Raw genomic sequence first — 14,813 nt, 5'->3', positions numbered from 1 at the left:
GAAGGAAGGAAGGAAGGAAGGAAGGAAGGAAGGAAGGAAAAAGAGAAAACAAAGAGAAAAGAAAAAACAGTACAAAAAAACTACTGGTCTTAAGTGATCCTCTTGCCTCAGCCTCCCAAAGTGGGATTACAGGCGTGAGCCACCACAACTGGCCTAAACTGCCTTGAAATTGCTGCGTGAACATTACAAAATAGAAATGCCAGAAAACAAAAATAAAACTCACAATGCCAAAAAATAGCCACAGCCAAACTACAGATGGTACAAGGGAGCCACAAGTTTTGACCCCAAACTGTTAATGGATTCAATCTTATCTGGTCTGAAAGAAAAATTCCATTCCTGATACACACCCGTGACAAACACATCTTTTCTTGAAAAATGCCTGGGAAATGAGAAAAGCTACTCAAGAAAGGAAAATTTATAAACATTAACCTGTATTTTAAGTTATTACAGATTCCTTCAGATAATATCACACTCTGCCAGTTAATTAAAAAAAAAAACAAAACTAATATCAGTTAAGAAATAATACCAAGAATGGGACAACTTAATGTTTTTCTCAGCAGGTACTTGGCAGAAACAAAATTCCAAAATGTTACTATCTGCCATAACCGCTAAAACTATTTTACTTGGAGAATATGGTTGTACCTCCTCTTGAATGAAAACTGTTTTCAGCACCTTTTTGTTTAAAAAGTTTTCACAAGAAAAAAAAAGAAAGCTCATCTTTCCTCAGGGCAGACTCTGGATGAAATGTCCTTCCTTGCCCTGACCCCAGCAGTCAACTCCATCACTTCACCCTGCTTTCACATCTTCACATCGCATATATTCTTCTACCTTTGGCTTTTCATTTAACTCTTCCACTAGAGGGAGTTTCATAAGAGCTGAAATCTTGTCTGTCCTGTTTACCGTGGCTCCACCATGCTTAGATCACTACTGACACACAGTAGGCTCTTCATAAATGTGTGCTCACTATAAACAGCCACTAGGAGAAGGGACATGGAATGTGCTACCTGTACCTTTGCATTTGTCCCTGGGGTCGCTGGAGGCACTAAAGCAGAGCTCAGCTCAAGCCCCTCCCCTGGTTAGAGGAAACCTTTGTTGGGTGCCTTTTCTTCTCAGAAAATTCCAAGTGTCAGCATTCAGAACCTGCTCCCAACTTACCCTTAAAACTAAATGCTCAGAAAGAAGTTTGTGACAAATGCACGTGAGCCGGTGAATGCATGCACACCCACACACCCTGACTTTTTCCCTAGGTTCTACTCACTTTGGACTACTGACCATTTTAGGAATATCTCCTGAATTTACATCTTAGCTTTCTCAGTTTCCTTCAGATAATATCAATGTAGTCTACCATTTGCCTAGTATTTCTAGTAATACATAGAGTACTTCAACACAGAATTTCCATCTCACAAAATCACCTAAACTTTTTTTTTTTTTTTTTAAGAGCTAGGGTCTCATTTGGTTGCCCAGGCTGGAGTGCAGCGGCACCATCATAGCCTACTATAGTCTTGAACTCCTGGGCTCAAGCTATCCTACTGCCTCAGCCTCCCAAGCAGCTGGGACTATAGAGGCATGCCACCACAGCTGGCTAATTTTTTTGTTTTTATTTTTTGCAGAGGTGGGAGTCTCACTATGTTGCTCAAGCTGGTCTTGAACTCCTGGCCTCAAGTGATCCTCCCACACTGGCCTCCCAAAGTGCTGGGATTACCACTTTACCCAGCCTAAACTTTTTTGAAGGGAAGAGTAATATGTCTATTTCACCAATGCAGAAATTAATGGTAATAAAGTTTAGTAAGCTCATTTAAGTCCACTGATTGCCTGACACAAACTCTTCTGCTTTCCGTTGTCTTCCCAAGGTCTGTCTAATCACCCAAGGCCCAGAATCACCTAACCTCCTCCATGAAGCATTCCCAGATAGCGGAAAGCTTCATCTCTTCTTCTCTCCGGATTTCTTAGCTTTGCTGGCCCTTTACTATACCAGTAAAATTATTCTTTTCATATTACTTCCATTTCTATATACCTCTCCCCTGGGTCCTGGGTTCTATATTAGAAAGCACTGTATGTTTTTTCTTTGTATTCTCCTCAGTATTGAGTAGGAGCACAATAAAAGTTCTCTGCATTTGATAAGACTAGAGACACATGCAGAGTTTGGGACATAGGAACAGAATTGAAAACCTTTACTTTCTGTATGCTCTGGAGCATTTTTAAATTACCTTCTTGCTCAACAGTCACCTCTCTAGGTCATAAAGGAGCATTTCCCTTTTTCTTTGCAGACTTCACAAAATGAGAACAGGAATTAGACTGTTGACTTCCACAGAGAAAAGGGTTGTGGGCAGGAGATAATAACTGTTCCTTCTATAATGTAGGTGGGACTCCAGTGGACCCAAAGCAGGGGAAAAGAGACAAGCAGAGCTATCACGGAGTGACCTGTCCACTTCATAGTGACACAGTGGTCAAATGAGACCTAGGGCTAGGGCTGCTTGCTCACCTATAAATAGAGATGACCAAATATTCCTTTCCCAATCTGAGGCATTCTTGGGGCAATAAATGAAGTTTCTAATCAAATCACAGAAGTATTACTGGACTCAATTCTCAGAGCGCTGCTTTGGAGATGTACTGGCAGGAAACCTTCTCTACCTGTGAAGACATTTAGAAAACACAGGCGTCACACAGGCAGACTTCTTGGTATGTTTCCATCTCTTCCTGCCCTCGGAGCTGGAAGATGGAGCTCACATTTCAGCTCAAGGGATGTGGCATCCACAGGGCCCATGTGGCAGGTCCTGAGGTTTCTTAATCACCAAGTCTAGAAGGCTTAAAACCAACCTTCGCAAACTACAGCACTGGAAACAAGGTTCCCCTCTCTGATTTTCTCAGAAATCATCCTGACAAGAGGATCCCTTCAGTCCTTATGCACAAGAAAATTCCCTCTCCGGCCCCACCTTATCATCCATGAATAATTCTCACTGTCCTCAAATATACAGAATAGACCATCCACAAAGGGCCACCAACAACCTGCACGACTTGGCATGTTGCGAATGACAGTGGATGCGTGAGATCCCACCACCTACTTGGCAGCAGTTTTGGTCTCAGTCCCTGGAGGCAGGTAGGGCTCAGAGTTGGCTCAAGGCCTTCCCTGGACCAGCTGCTACTTCCCCGTGTATAAGCCACTAAAATCTCTATGGTGATGCTCCAATATCCAGATGGTTTCTTCCTAGATCGGCTCACTGGACTCATGGCCTTCATCTAAAGCAAACGCTTGGGCTCCCTTGATTTTTCTCTCCTTTCCAGGGTTCTAATATCCTTCAGGTCCAAATCAAGTACTTGTTCATCTTCTGATAATAATTAAAATTAACTAGAGGATATTCAGAGTTGAGAAGTGTGGTAGCCAGACTCTGAGAGGGCTCCCAAAGACCCTTACTACCTAGTATTCATGCCTTTGTGTAGTCCTTGTCCAATGGTACCAAGGTGGGTCTGTGTGACCAACAGAATATGGAAGAAGTGATGGTCTGTCACTTCTGAAATCAGATGATAAAAGACATTGTGGCTTCATCTTGATTGTGTGCAACTAAGTGTTCTTGCTCTCTCTTGCTCTCTGTCTTTCTCTCTCTCTCTCTCTCTCACTGGGATCATTTGCTCTGGCAGAAATCCACGGCTACGCTGTGAACAGTCCTGGAAAGAGGCCTCTGGTGTAGAGCACCTCTTACCAAGAGCCATCTAGTGAGTTTGCAACAATATCCTCCCACCTAGTCAAGCCTTCAGAAGTCAGCAATCCAGACAGCAACTTGCCTGCAACCTCATCAGGGACCCTGAACACCAGAAATAACCAGTTAAGCTGACCTGGATTCCTGACCCTCAGAAATTGTGTGACAAAATAAACATTGGCTATTTTAAGCTGCAAAATTTTGGGGTACGTAATAACAGAAAACTAATACAAGAAAGAGGATGTTTCTGCTTTTCCTATGTGGCCTTGGAAAGTATAAGAAGCGCATTTCTGGTTGTGAGAACTAAGTCATGCAGAGTAGTGCTGTCTGCCTCATCTTTCCCCACAGTGCTTCGCACTGGGCCTTACACTGGTTAGGCAGTCAATAAATATGTGACGAAAGTCATATAATGAACAGACTTCTAATTCAGCTCACAAAAAAGAAAATGGCAAAAGGACCATTAAGAGTCCCAGAAAACACCTAGTGCCTCACTTAAATTAGAACACCAATGGCCACATCAAAACACATTCTACCAGCCAGGCACTGAGGCTCACCCTGTAATCCCGGCACTTTGGGAGGCCAAGGTGGGAGGATGGCATGATCCCAGGAGTTCCAGACCAGCCTGAGCAACACAGCGAGACCCTGTCTCTACAAAAAATAAAAAATAAAAAAAAATGCTGCGTGCACCTGTAGTCTCAGCTTCTCAGGAGGTTGAGCTGGGACGATCACTTGAGCCCAGGAATTCCAGGCTGCAGTGATCTATGTTGGTGTGCCACGTACTCCATACTGGGTGACAGAGTGAGACCCTGTCTCTTAAAAAACAAGATAACAAAACCCACACATTTTACCTGTAGTTTTGATAAAGATATAAATGTAAACTTATATTTGCTTAACTCTTTCTAAAACAACTGCACATGTATACAAGGAATCACATACAAAACATTTACATCAATGCTATTTGTAACAGCAAAAAAATTTACCACTAAAGAGCCATTAACAATAAACCCATAAAACCTGTAACATATTTAGAGGGTGAAATGTGGGCACTAGGTATGTATAGTGGTATTGGGATGTCGCTGCTCCCGGCCCTCCACGGACAGACAGGCAATCTGTGTGCACACATATGCACACAGACACAGGCACACATCTCTATATATTTCTAGATTAATGTGTACTGAAAGCCATGAGCCCACATTAAAACCTCCAATTCCCACTGCCCAGAGTCCGCTCAAATGTTCTTTCTTGCCATATCTGTACCTTCCTGATTAGATGGCAAGACACCTGGCTCCTGTCCCTTATTATATACACTTACTTATCTGATCTGGCCCCTTGGAGGTAGCTCCGCTCCCATTTCCACAATGACGCCCTCTCCCCATGGATGCTTTCCCCAGACTCCCTGGGCTCTGCCACCCCACACTAGGCCACCCTCTGCCAAGGGGAGCTCCTCACCCTGCTTAGGCTTTGACTCCCCAGGCTAAGCTGCCCCAACTCTCAGACTCACTCCTCTGCCACTTGGACTTGGACAGCCCACATGAGGCCACCCCACTGTGTCCGTACCCTCCACATGCTGCTGGGCTCTGACACCCCTGCAGGTCACCCTCATGCATGATGCCCCCAACATGCTCATGCTCTGACATGCCACACCANCAGAGTTGAGAAGTGTGGTAGCCAGACTCTGAGAGGGCTCCCAAAGACCCTTACTACCTAGTATTCATGCCTTTGTGTAGTCCTTGTCCAATGGTACCAAGGTGGGTCTGTGTGACCAACAGAATATGGAAGAAGTGATGGTCTGTCACTTCTGAAATCAGATGATAAAAGACATTGTGGCTTCATCTTGATTGTGTGCAACTAAGTGTTCTTGCTCTCTCTTGCTCTCTGTCTTTCTCTCTCTCTCTCTCTCTCACTGGGATCATTTGCTCTGGCAGAAATCCACGGCTACGCTGTGAACAGTCCTGGAAAGAGGCCTCTGGTGTAGAGCACCTCTTACCAAGAGCCATCTAGTGAGTTTGCAACAATATCCTCCCACCTAGTCAAGCCTTCAGAAGTCAGCAATCCAGACAGCAACTTGCCTGCAACCTCATCAGGGACCCTGAACACCAGAAATAACCAGTTAAGCTGACCTGGATTCCTGACCCTCAGAAATTGTGTGACAAAATAAACATTGGCTATTTTAAGCTGCAAAATTTTGGGGTACGTAATAACAGAAAACTAATACAAGAAAGAGGATGTTTCTGCTTTTCCTATGTGGCCTTGGAAAGTATAAGAAGCGCATTTCTGGTTGTGAGAACTAAGTCATGCAGAGTAGTGCTGTCTGCCTCATCTTTCCCCACAGTGCTTCGCACTGGGCCTTACACTGGTTAGGCAGTCAATAAATATGTGACGAAAGTCATATAATGAACAGACTTCTAATTCAGCTCACAAAAAAGAAAATGGCAAAAGGACCATTAAGAGTCCCAGAAAACACCTAGTGCCTCACTTAAATTAGAACACCAATGGCCACATCAAAACACATTCTACCAGCCAGGCACTGAGGCTCACCCTGTAATCCCGGCACTTTGGGAGGCCAAGGTGGGAGGATGGCATGATCCCAGGAGTTCCAGACCAGCCTGAGCAACACAGCGAGACCCTGTCTCTACAAAAAATAAAAAATAAAAAAAAATGCTGCGTGCACCTGTAGTCTCAGCTTCTCAGGAGGTTGAGCTGGGACGATCACTTGAGCCCAGGAATTCCAGGCTGCAGTGATCTATGTTGGTGTGCCACGTACTCCATACTGGGTGACAGAGTGAGACCCTGTCTCTTAAAAAACAAGATAACAAAAACCCACACATTTTACCTGTAGTTTTGATAAAGATATAAATGTAAACTTATATTTGCTTAACTCTTTCTAAAACAACTGCACATGTATACAAGGAATCACATACAAAACATTTACATCAATGCTATTTGTAACAGCAAAAAAATTTACCACTAAAGAGCCATTAACAATAAACCCATAAAACCTGTAACATATTTAGAGGGTGAAATGTGGGCACTAGGTATGTATAGTGGTATTGGGATGTCGCTGCTCCCGGCCCTCCACGGACAGACAGGCAATCTGTGTGCACACATATGCACACAGACACAGGCACACATCTCTATATATTTCTAGATTAATGTGTACTGAAAGCCATGAGCCCACATTAAAACCTCCAATTCCCACTGCCCAGAGTCCGCTCAAATGTTCTTTCTTGCCATATCTGTACCTTCCTGATTAGATGGCAAGACACCTGGCTCCTGTCCCTTATTATATACACTTACTTATCTGATCTGGCCCCTTGGAGGTAGCTCCGCTCCCATTTCCACAATGACGCCCTCTCCCCATGGATGCTTTCCCCAGACTCCCTGGGCTCTGCCACCCCACACTAGGCCACCCTCTGCCAAGGGGAGCTCCTCACCCTGCTTAGGCTTTGACTCCCCAGGCTAAGCTGCCCCAACTCTCAGACTCACTCCTCTGCCACTTGGACTTGGACAGCCCACATGAGGCCACCCCACTGTGTCCGTACCCTCCACATGCTGCTGGGCTCTGACACCCCTGCAGGTCACCCTCATGCATGATGCCCCCAACATGCTCATGCTCTGACATGCCACACCAGGCTGCACCTGACCCCCAACGCAGCTGCACATCTCACCCCACTCTGGCTCCAATACCCCATCTACCATGGACACCTGCTCACCGCACTTGGGCTCCAACTGCCCCCAGTGAAGCACCCCCTCTCTGGAAGCCTTGCTCACCTGCTCTGACCCCGTCACCCCACACCAGATCTCCATATATGGACACTGGCCTCACCCACTTGGGCTCTGACACCCCCATTGGGCTGCCTCGCGTGCACAAACATGGGCTCTGACTATGCTGGGATGTCATCCCGTGCAGATGCACTCCTCATCCTGCTTGGTCACTGACCCTGCACAGGGACACTCTCTTCAGAGCAGGCAGCTCCGACAACTGTAGGTGCCACCTAGCACTGCCCCCACCTCATGGCTTCAGGGCTGAATTGTTCAGGAAGAGAAAGGAGAAGCTCTAATTTAACAGTTTTAGGAAATTAAGAGTTTTCAAAGAATATTTGCGGTAGGAAATGTTCTAAATTGGGAACTTGTTTTTCAGAGACAGAGTCTTACTCTGTTGTCCAGGCTGGAGTGCAGTGACACAATCATAGCTTACTATATCCTAGACCTCCTGGGCTCAGGTGATCCTCCCACCTCACCCACCCAAGTGTCTGGGACTATAGGTGGGCACCACTATCCTGGTTAATTTTAAAAAATTTTTATAGAGACAGGGTCTCACTATGTTGCCCAGGCTGGTCCTGTACTCCTGGCCTCAAACAATCCTCCCACCTCGGCCTCCCAAAGTACTGGGATTATAGGTGTGAACCACTGTGCTTGGCCAATTGTTAATGTTTTTACCTTAAAGGGTACTGTACAAAAATATGAAAATACAGGCCAGGTGTGGTAGCTTATATCTATAATCCTAGCACTTTGGGAGGTTGAGGTGGGAGGATGGCTTGAAGACCTTCAAGACACACACAAAAATATTAGCCAGGCTTGGTGGTGCCCACCTGTAGTCCCAGCTATTCAGGAGGCTGAGGCAGGAGGATGGCTTGAGCCCAGGAGTTTGAGGCTGCAGTGAGCTAGGATTGTGCCACTGCACTCCAACCTGGACGACAGAGCAAGACCCTGTCTCAAAAAAAGAAAAAAAAAGAAAGAAGAAAAGAAAGGAAGGAAGGAAGGAAGGAAGGAAGGAAGGAAGGAAGGAAGGAAGGAAGGAAGGAGAAAATACAGATAAATGATAAAACAAAGTCACTTATAAAGTAACTACAGATAATGTTTGTTAACTGATTGCTATATTTATAGTCTTCTAACATATTTTCTATATACACAAAAACTACATCCCTTTTTAAAAGGTGATGATTTCTAAGTGCAGTTTACTTAACGTAGGTAATAAATAACTTTTTCTGTCATTAAATTTGCATTATCCTATCAGTTTCAATGGCTACAGTGTATTCTATGTCATGGTCTTACCATAATTCATTCGGCTATCCTCTTGCATCACACATTTAGTATATTTCCAATTGTTCATTCTCAAACAAAGCTGTGAATTGCTGGCCAAAAGGGAATCAGTATTCTAAGGGCTTTTGATTCAGAATGCCAAATTCCTTTCAGAAAGAGTTACCTAGGCTAAAAAGGTGAGGTAACCAGCAGGGAGATTCATAAAATACATAGTGTGTAAGCGTTAGAAGCCTGATGGCCATGAGGGCCCCAAACCCCCTAAAAGGCTGCAAAGAGAGTCAGGGAGGAGCCACAGCCTCCCAAGCCCAGAGGGTCAGGCTTTAGACAGACCCAAGCTCTGGGTCTCTCTGGGAAGGGTAGCTCCACTCACCTGTGCACAGGTCTTCGGGGGCTCTGGGGGCTTCTCATCCTGCTCTTCCATGGTCTCCTCCAGGCACAGCAGGGTGCTGAGGTCTTGAGCTGCACTGAGAGAAGCCCCAAGTACAGCATGAAGATGCAGGTCTGCCAGAACTGTTGGGCCCCCACCCCCATTAGTCCCTGCTCCCAGGATGCAGGATGCATTCCCATAGCAAATGCACTTCTGGAGGTTCCTGCGGCTTCCTGCCCAAATACCTGTGTATGTACTGAGAGTCCCTCAGTCCCTCTCCCAGGCCAAGTTTCTGCAGCTCCAACCCGGTTCCTCCACTATCTTGGGCCCCTGGACCATCTACCTGTAAGCCCAGCTCATGCTCAACATGGCCTTCTGCCCACCACCAAAGTCTGCAGCACCAGTCCGTCCCTCTCCTATCCCACTGGGCCCTGGGATCCCCACAAATATCAGGCATATCGAGGACCCCCTGGTATTCACCCCATCCTACCCCTACCAACCTCAATCTACAGCCCCAAACCAGAGGCATATCGAGGACTCCCTGGTATTCACCCCATCCTACCCCTACCAACCTCAATCTACAGCCCCAAACCAGCACTTCTTCCTAGGGCCAGAATCACACTCACTGCCTAACTGCATGAAGCTGGTGACACAGCTCCACTGCTCCCAGGAACTGATCCAACAACTAAGACTGATCCTACCCTTCCTAAATCAGCCAGGCCTGTCCCTCCAGCAACCCAGCGCAGAGGGCCACCCGCTTCCTGCTCAAATAGCCAAGCATATATGCACAGAGCTCAGTTGTACTCACATCCTGTTCCCTCCACACTTCTGGGGTCCAATGGCTCCTACTCCAACAGCGCCAGCCAGATTCCCACCCTAACACCCTCCCAGGCCCTGAATTTGCAGCTCTAAACCAGTCCCTCCACCAACTTGGGTATACTCAGGCCTGAAACTGTAACAAGGCCTGTATAGGACTGGGGGCCTCCAACAGACACCAGCACAAGTCAGACAAAAGCAGCCCTACCTGTTACCTACAGCTCTAAATACACGTCTCAGAAGCTCAGGTGCCTCTGTACCAACTAGGTGTTTTGGGATCCAAGGCTAGAGCAGCCCCTGGCAAATCTTACCCTAGGCACCCCATCCCCTGCACCCCATCTCTCCTATTTACTCTCTCTCCTGTTCCCACCATATTCTCACACGGCATAGTGTAGGTTCACAATGGAGCTGTTTCCTGAACTTGCACCCAAACTGTTTCCTCCACCTTACTCCACAGTCCCCTGTTTGAGCCACAGCTGCCCAGATTCTGGCCAAACACCTTTCGGGGCACCTGTGGCTCAGGAAGATCCTGTCTTTCCACCAACCTGGGCACCATCAGGCTGTGATCAGGGTTCCAATCACGCAAAGACCCCAGCACCCTCTGTCTAAAACTCATCTCCGGCCTCCTGTTTTCCAACCAAACACCTGTGTGTGTGCACAAGGGGTGCCTGACACAGTCCCACCCCTCTGCAGCTGCTCCCTCCACACACCTGGGCATCCTCAGGCAGAACCAGGGTCCTAGGACTGCCCATGCCTCCCCAATCTGCCCAAATGCCAGCACACGTGCAGAGTGCTGCTGGAGCAGCCCCTTGCCTCCTAAGACCAGATCCAAACTGGAGCCCCCAGACCTCTATTCCGCAGCCACTGCACACAGGCCACCCACCTAGGCTCCCTCCTCCTACTGACACAGCCACAGAGCAGGCTCATGCTCACAATCTGCATTCAGGACCTTGCTCCTCTGCCAGTCTGGGGGCACACCCTGCTCCTGAGACAAGAATCTACATCCCTCACCCTGTGTCTCCACCTGCCTGGGACATCTCAGGCACCCACAGCCTCTGTGTGGGTTCGGGGATCACCTGCCCCACTATTTGCCTGCAGCCAGAACACTACAACTAAACAGTAGCTTGAGCATACAGCTTCACAGTCAGCCCCGGGACTTGGGCACTCACCAGCGTGGGGGTTCTCAAGCCCATGATACAGCAGCTCAATGGGAACTGGGCCCTTTGGCCTTCTCTTGCCCAAACACGAGGGCCTGGGTGTCATGCAGTCAGCTCTTCCCAGCACCAAATCTGCAGCACAGACTCTGTCCTTCTACTAACCTGCACATTCTCATGCCTGCAAGTAGCATAGCCCAAGTAAAGGTCTCAGCAACACCTGCTTCATAACGATGCTGGCAACATACTGCTTCCTCCCCAGCTACCAATTTGATGGCAGCTGTTGCAGCTCTGTCCTTCCTGGACTTAAATTCTGTATCTCCAACCCGGAGTCTCTGCCCATCTTGAATGCCCTAGAGCTCTGCACTATCCTACATAGGTCCCTACTATCCGTTTAAGTTTCTGTTTTCCATTCAGACACCCCCAGGACATGCAGGGTGCCCTCTGCCCAGAACCTGTTTCTAGGCCCTGATACCCTCCTTCAGCCTGCAACTCCAACCTGGTCTCTCCACCAACCACAGCGACCCCAGACCTTGGAGAAGCGCGCTGTCTGCTCCAGGGGCCCAGGGTCACCTGCTCGGAATCTTACCTACCACCTTTTGCTTCCTACCCAAATACCTGCTCAAGAATAAAGGGACAGCGGCACAGCCCTTCTTCTCCAGAAACCACAATCTGCAATGGAGTACTCCATCAACCCGGACATCCTCAGGCCTCCACTAAATATGCCCGGCATTGGAGGAGGGGAGTTCTCAAGATGTCCCCTTACATCAATTCATGTGCCCTGTGTTCCAGCAACCTGGGCATCCTCAGGCCTCAGACAAGAGCACCACCTAACCAAGCACCCGCGCATGCACGCAGAGGACAGTCGAGGAATACACAGCTGCCTCGGTAACTCCATCAACCCCGGTAACCCCACGCTAAAGCGCCACCCGCAGAGATACCAGGTCTCCCCGCTACACTCACCACCGCTTCCAGCTTCCCGCCTAGACCCTGCGCATGCGCGCATCGGACACCAAGAGCTGCCCCACGCCCCACCAACCTGGGCGTCCGCTGGCCCGCAGCCCAGGCTGGGCCTGTCACCGCCTCAGTGCCTGGCACGGCTCTGCGGCAGGACGAACTCGGGTTAAGCAATCCCCTGCCCCGATTCTGCCACACGGTCGACTCGGGTTAAGCTAGTTCGGTCCCCTCCCCTAGTCGGCATCCGCAAGGTCGCTGGGGGTTAACTCTGAAGGGCCGAGCTGCTCGGCGACAGCAAGCGTCCGCGCGCGGGACAATGGCTGCGCTTGTGGCCGAACCCGGAAGTGCACTGAGGCTCGGCGAGCCAGAACTACAATTCCCAGAAGCCTTCGCGGCGCGGGAGGTGAGTGGGCGGGGTTCCGGTTCCTCCAAGGAAGTGGGCCAGTGGACCCGGTCAGAAGCTGGGCGAGCGTCAGCGTCCGGTGCCTGGGGGGGCGTCGCACCTGTGCTTGGGCAGGTAGGTCTAGGGGAGCACTCAGACCAGCCGCGGGACTGGGAGGCTGAGGCCAGTGCATCGACGCGTAGGGAGTCGCTCTGGCGTGACGTCAGAACGAATAGAAAAGGCGAGGACCCTTCCTGGGTGCCCCTGCCTGTCAGACGCTGCGCGCGACCCACTGTCTCCTCTAGTCCTGGGGGAAACCTGTGAGACAGTTGCGACATCCCCATTTTACAGTGGAGGGAGCGTCTACCGAACCCTTCAGGAATCTATGTTTTTACATTTAATAATAGTAAAATATAAAGAATCATTTTATTTTTAAATTTTGAGTTCTTTCTCTGCCTATAAGGCCTGAAGGATCTGTTCCCCCACCTCTCCCCTTTTCTCTGTTTTTTTGTTTGTTTGTTTTTGTTTTGAGACGGAATTTCGCTCTTGTCGCCCAGGCTGGAGTGTAATAGCGCGATCTCGGCTCACAGCAACTTCCACCTCCCGGATTCAAGCGATTCTCCTGCCTCAGCCTCCTGAGTAACTGGGATTACAGGCGCCCGCCACCACGCCCAGCTAATTTTTGTATTTTTAGTAGAGACAGGTTTTCACCACGTTGGCCAGGTTGGTCTCCAACTTCTGACCTCAGGTGATCCGCCCGCCTTGGCCTCCCAAAGTGCTGGGATTACAGGCGTGAGCCACCGCGCCGGCCCCCTTTTCTTTTTGCCCTCATTTCTTGCCCATTTGCTTTGCACATTTTCCCCATTCTCCAACAGATCCAGCAGACTCCAGCCCCCGGGCGTTTGCATGTGCTGTTTGCACTCCCTGACAGCCTGTCCTGAGGGATTCATTTGGCTCTCACTGTCTGCTCATTAGGGGAACATCATCTTCTCATTAGGGATTGCCCCACCACCCGTTGTGAACTTGCAAGCAAACCCTTCCCTCCCCACATGCTCCCTGCCTCCTCCTTCATCTTTTATTTTTTTCTCTAAAGAACTTTTCACTATCTAGCACACTATATATTTTAAGTATTTATTTGGTCTACTGTCTGCCTTCACCACTACAATGTCAATTCCATAAGAAAAAGCATTTGTATCGATGTTGATCACTGCTGCATCACCAACACCTAAAAAAAAAAAATGACCTTGCACATAATAGATGCTCAATAAATATTTGTTGACTAAATAAAGGTTCCTGTCTCTGTATTAAACACTTTGATATCTCATTACCCAGCCCAATCACCCTATGAGGTAGTTGTGTTAATTTTCGTCCTACCAGGGAGGTAGCTGAAAATTGGAGCCCTACTGTATGAAAATACATAATTTTTTAGTTTTTAAAAAATGCTTGTCAAAGCATTCCTGTAGTTTTCTTCACGTAAATTCTGACCTTTAACAACAACGAATTATTACTATTTGAAATGTAATCTATTCCCAAAGCTGTTTTGTTTTGTTTTGTTTTTGAGACGGGGTCTCGCTCTGTCCCCCAGGCTGGAGTGCAGTGGCGTGATCTCAGCTCACTGCAAGCTCTGCCTCCCGGGTTCACGCCATTCTCCTGCCTCAGCCTCCCCAGTAGCTGGGGCTACAGGCACCCGCCACCACGTCCGGCTAATTTTTATTTTTTTATTTTATTTTATTTTTGTATTTTTAGTAGAGACGGGGTTTCACCGTGTTAGCCAGGATGGTCTCGATCTCCTGACCTTGTGATCCGCCCATCTCGGCCTCCCAAAGTGCTGTGATTACAGGCGTGAGCCACCGGCCCGGCGCCAAGTTTCTTATTATTAGTTATTGTGGTTGATCTTTTAAAAAATACTTATTTTGTATCTGGTTAACCTACTGCAATGTTATTAATTCTTATAATACTCCAGTTGTCTTGGCTTTTCTATTGAGACAGTTATCTACAATTTCATTTTTTCCTTACCAGTATTTTAAATTAGACTTTGTCTTTCATGTTGGATTATATTGGCTACCATTTCCAAAACAGTATTACTAAAAGAGGCATTCTTGTTTGTGTTCTTTTAATGGGCATATCTCCAAGGTTTGAGGGTTAAATGTGACGTTGGTTTCTAAATTGAAGTAAGTAGCTTATTTTTTTTAACCTTTTATTTTGTAAATTTCAAAACAGAAGTAGGGACTCAATGAATGACCCCCCATGACCTATGTCATCCAACTTAAATATTTTCACTCAGTCTTGTTTCATCTGTATTTCCACCTATATTGTGCTTTCCACTCTCTTCATCTCCCAGTGATTTTGAAGCAAATTCTACATATTATTTTATTTTGTCTATGAAATGCTACATTTCA

The 14,813-nt window shown here is 47.6% G+C and overlaps 1 protein-coding gene across 4 annotated transcripts in view; it reads right to left on the bottom strand.

Moving 5' to 3' along the window:
* The window catches only part of ZNF180 (zinc finger protein 180), a 24,256-nt gene extending 11,896 nt beyond the window's left edge, over positions 1-12,360 (bottom strand). For 2 of the 4 annotated variants that reach the window (XM_017859789.1, XM_017859792.1), the window contains exons 1-2: positions 12,115-12,360; positions 9,109-9,202 (exon numbers count right to left, since the gene is read on the bottom strand). In XM_017859789.1, the coding sequence (XP_017715278.1) occupies positions 9,109-9,159 (51 nt within the window). In that variant the 5' untranslated portion in view covers positions 9,160-9,202; positions 12,115-12,360. The other 2 variants (XM_017859790.1, XM_017859791.1) reach the window with 2 other exon arrangements.
* Between the last annotated feature and the right edge of the window lie 2,453 nt (positions 12,361-14,813).

The sequence above is a fragment of the Rhinopithecus bieti genome, unplaced genomic scaffold (genome assembly GCF_001698545.2).
Source record: "Rhinopithecus bieti isolate Rb0 unplaced genomic scaffold, ASM169854v2 scaffold_52060, whole genome shotgun sequence".
In the NCBI taxonomy this organism is placed as follows: domain Eukaryota; kingdom Metazoa; phylum Chordata; class Mammalia; order Primates; family Cercopithecidae; genus Rhinopithecus; species Rhinopithecus bieti.
This window is presented reverse-complemented; position numbering and strand designations above follow the sequence as displayed.